At 50.5% G+C, this 1791-nt stretch overlaps 1 protein-coding gene across 1 annotated transcript in view; it reads left to right on the forward strand.

Annotated features, from left to right (window-relative positions):
- LOC143103471 (protein sidekick-2-like) overlaps window positions 1–1275 on the forward strand; it is a 4328-nt gene extending 3053 nt beyond the window's left edge. Inside the window, exons 3-4 of the mRNA XM_076267253.1 lie at window positions 333–439; window positions 1124–1275. Of these exons, the coding sequence (XP_076123368.1) occupies window positions 333–439; window positions 1124–1275 (259 nt within the window). The remainder of the gene's footprint in view (window positions 1–332; window positions 440–1123) is intronic.
- Window positions 1276–1791: the final 516 nt, after the last annotated feature.

Below are 1791 nucleotides of genomic sequence, written 5' to 3' on the forward strand. Positions count from 1 at the left end.
GTGGTACAGCGTGCCAAACTCAACACTGTCTCACACACACACACACACACGCAAACACACACACACACACACACACACACACACACACGACATACCAAATGTGTTTGTTTCGCCTTTCGCAGTGTGCACATCATCATGAAAAATTCCTGAATATCCTTCTGACTGCAGTATGTGTGATCATGTGCCTTTCACCTCTCAGTGCAAGTAGCAGAAACGCGTGTCTCTCTCTCTCTCTCTCTCTCTCTCTCTCTCTCTCTCTCTCTCTCTCTCTCTCTCTCTGACTCTGTGGAATGACGTGGAGCCCTTCCTGTTTCTCGTGCTGTGTTTGTCAGGTACGTGATCCCAGCGCTGGACCGCGCCCACGCAGGGTTCTACCGGTGCATCGTGCGGAACAGGGTGGGCGCCCTGATGCAGCGGAGTACTCAGGTGCAAGTGGCCTGTAAGTGCACGATCCCCCCCGAGCCGTGGACAGCTGTCTGGAGTGGTTTTTAAAGGCACTGCATGTACCCGCCGCACCTCGGCAGGATCTGTACAGACTGTCAAAATGTGCTCCCTCCCTCTCTCTCACTCTCACTCTCTCTCTCGCTCCCTCTCTCTCTATCTATCTTTCCCTCTCTCACTCTCTCTCTCCCTCTTTCTCCCTCTCTCTTCTCTCTCTATCTTTCCCTCTCTCACTCTCTCTCTCCCTCTTTCTCCCTCTCTCTCCTCTCTCTATCTTTCCCTCTCTCTCTCTCCCTCTTTCTCTCCCTCTTTCTCTCACTCTCTCACTCTCTCTCCCTCTTTCTCTCTCTCTCTCCCTCTCTCTCTCCCTCTGCCCCCCTGTCTCTTTTTTCCTCCCCTAAATCACTCTCTTACTGATTTCTTCTTCCAAATCATTTTGTCCATCTATCTGGCTCGCTGCTGGTCTTCCTCCCTCTTGCTGTTTCACTCTCTGTTTCCTACTTTGCACTCATGCCTCTCTTTCCTTGCTTCCTCCTGGTATCTGTTCTCTCTCTCCACATGCTCCCTTCCCCTGATCTTTCCATCATTTGTCTCTCTTTTACCTCTCCATTACATCTGTCTCTCCCTCCTTCCCTCTCTCTCTCTCTCTCTCTCTCTCTCTCTCGCTCTCCTTCTCTGTCAGATATGGGGGGTTTTGTGGAGGGCGAGCGCACCCAGGCTGTGTCCCAAGGAGAGGCAGCGCTCATCCTGACTCCTCGGATCCACAGCTACCCCAGGCCCCAGATCACATGGTTCAGAGACGGACGCAAGATCCCCCCCAGCAGCCGCATGTAAAGACCCTCTCATCTCTGCCTGTGTGCTCTCGCAAGCTATCCATTACTGTGTGTGTGTGTGTGTGTGTGTGTGTGTGTGTGTGTGTGTGTGTGTGTGTGTGTGTGTGTGTGTGTGTTTGTATGTGTGTGTGTGTGTGTGTGTGTGTGTTTGTGTGTGTGTGTGTGTATGTGTGTGTGTGTGTCTGTGTGTGTGTGTGTCTGTGTGTGTGTGTGTGTGTCTGTGTGTGTGTGTGTGTGTGTGAATGAGCCGGTTTTTGAGGATGTGTGTGTGTGTGTGTGTACTTGTTTGTATTTGTATGTATTATTCGTTTCATGAGTGGGAGTTAGCATCTGTGTGTTTTCATTGTATTTTCATGTGTGTGTGCGCTATCGCAAGTGTGTTTTGAATGTATGTCTGAGTGGGTATGGAAAAGTTGTTATGCTCCGATGCACACGTATGCATGTTTACGCGTTTGCATTTGGTTCGCGTCAATCAAAGATGTATGTTCCCCTCACTCACGTGTGTGCTACATGCGGT

Source organism: Alosa pseudoharengus, unplaced genomic scaffold, assembly GCF_046254945.1.
Source record: "Alosa pseudoharengus isolate Yale_2024_CS ecotype anadromous, Long Island Sound unplaced genomic scaffold, YU_APseudo_1.1 YU_APseudo_1.1_scf_436, whole genome shotgun sequence".
Classification (NCBI taxonomy): domain Eukaryota; kingdom Metazoa; phylum Chordata; class Actinopteri; order Clupeiformes; family Clupeidae; genus Alosa; species Alosa pseudoharengus.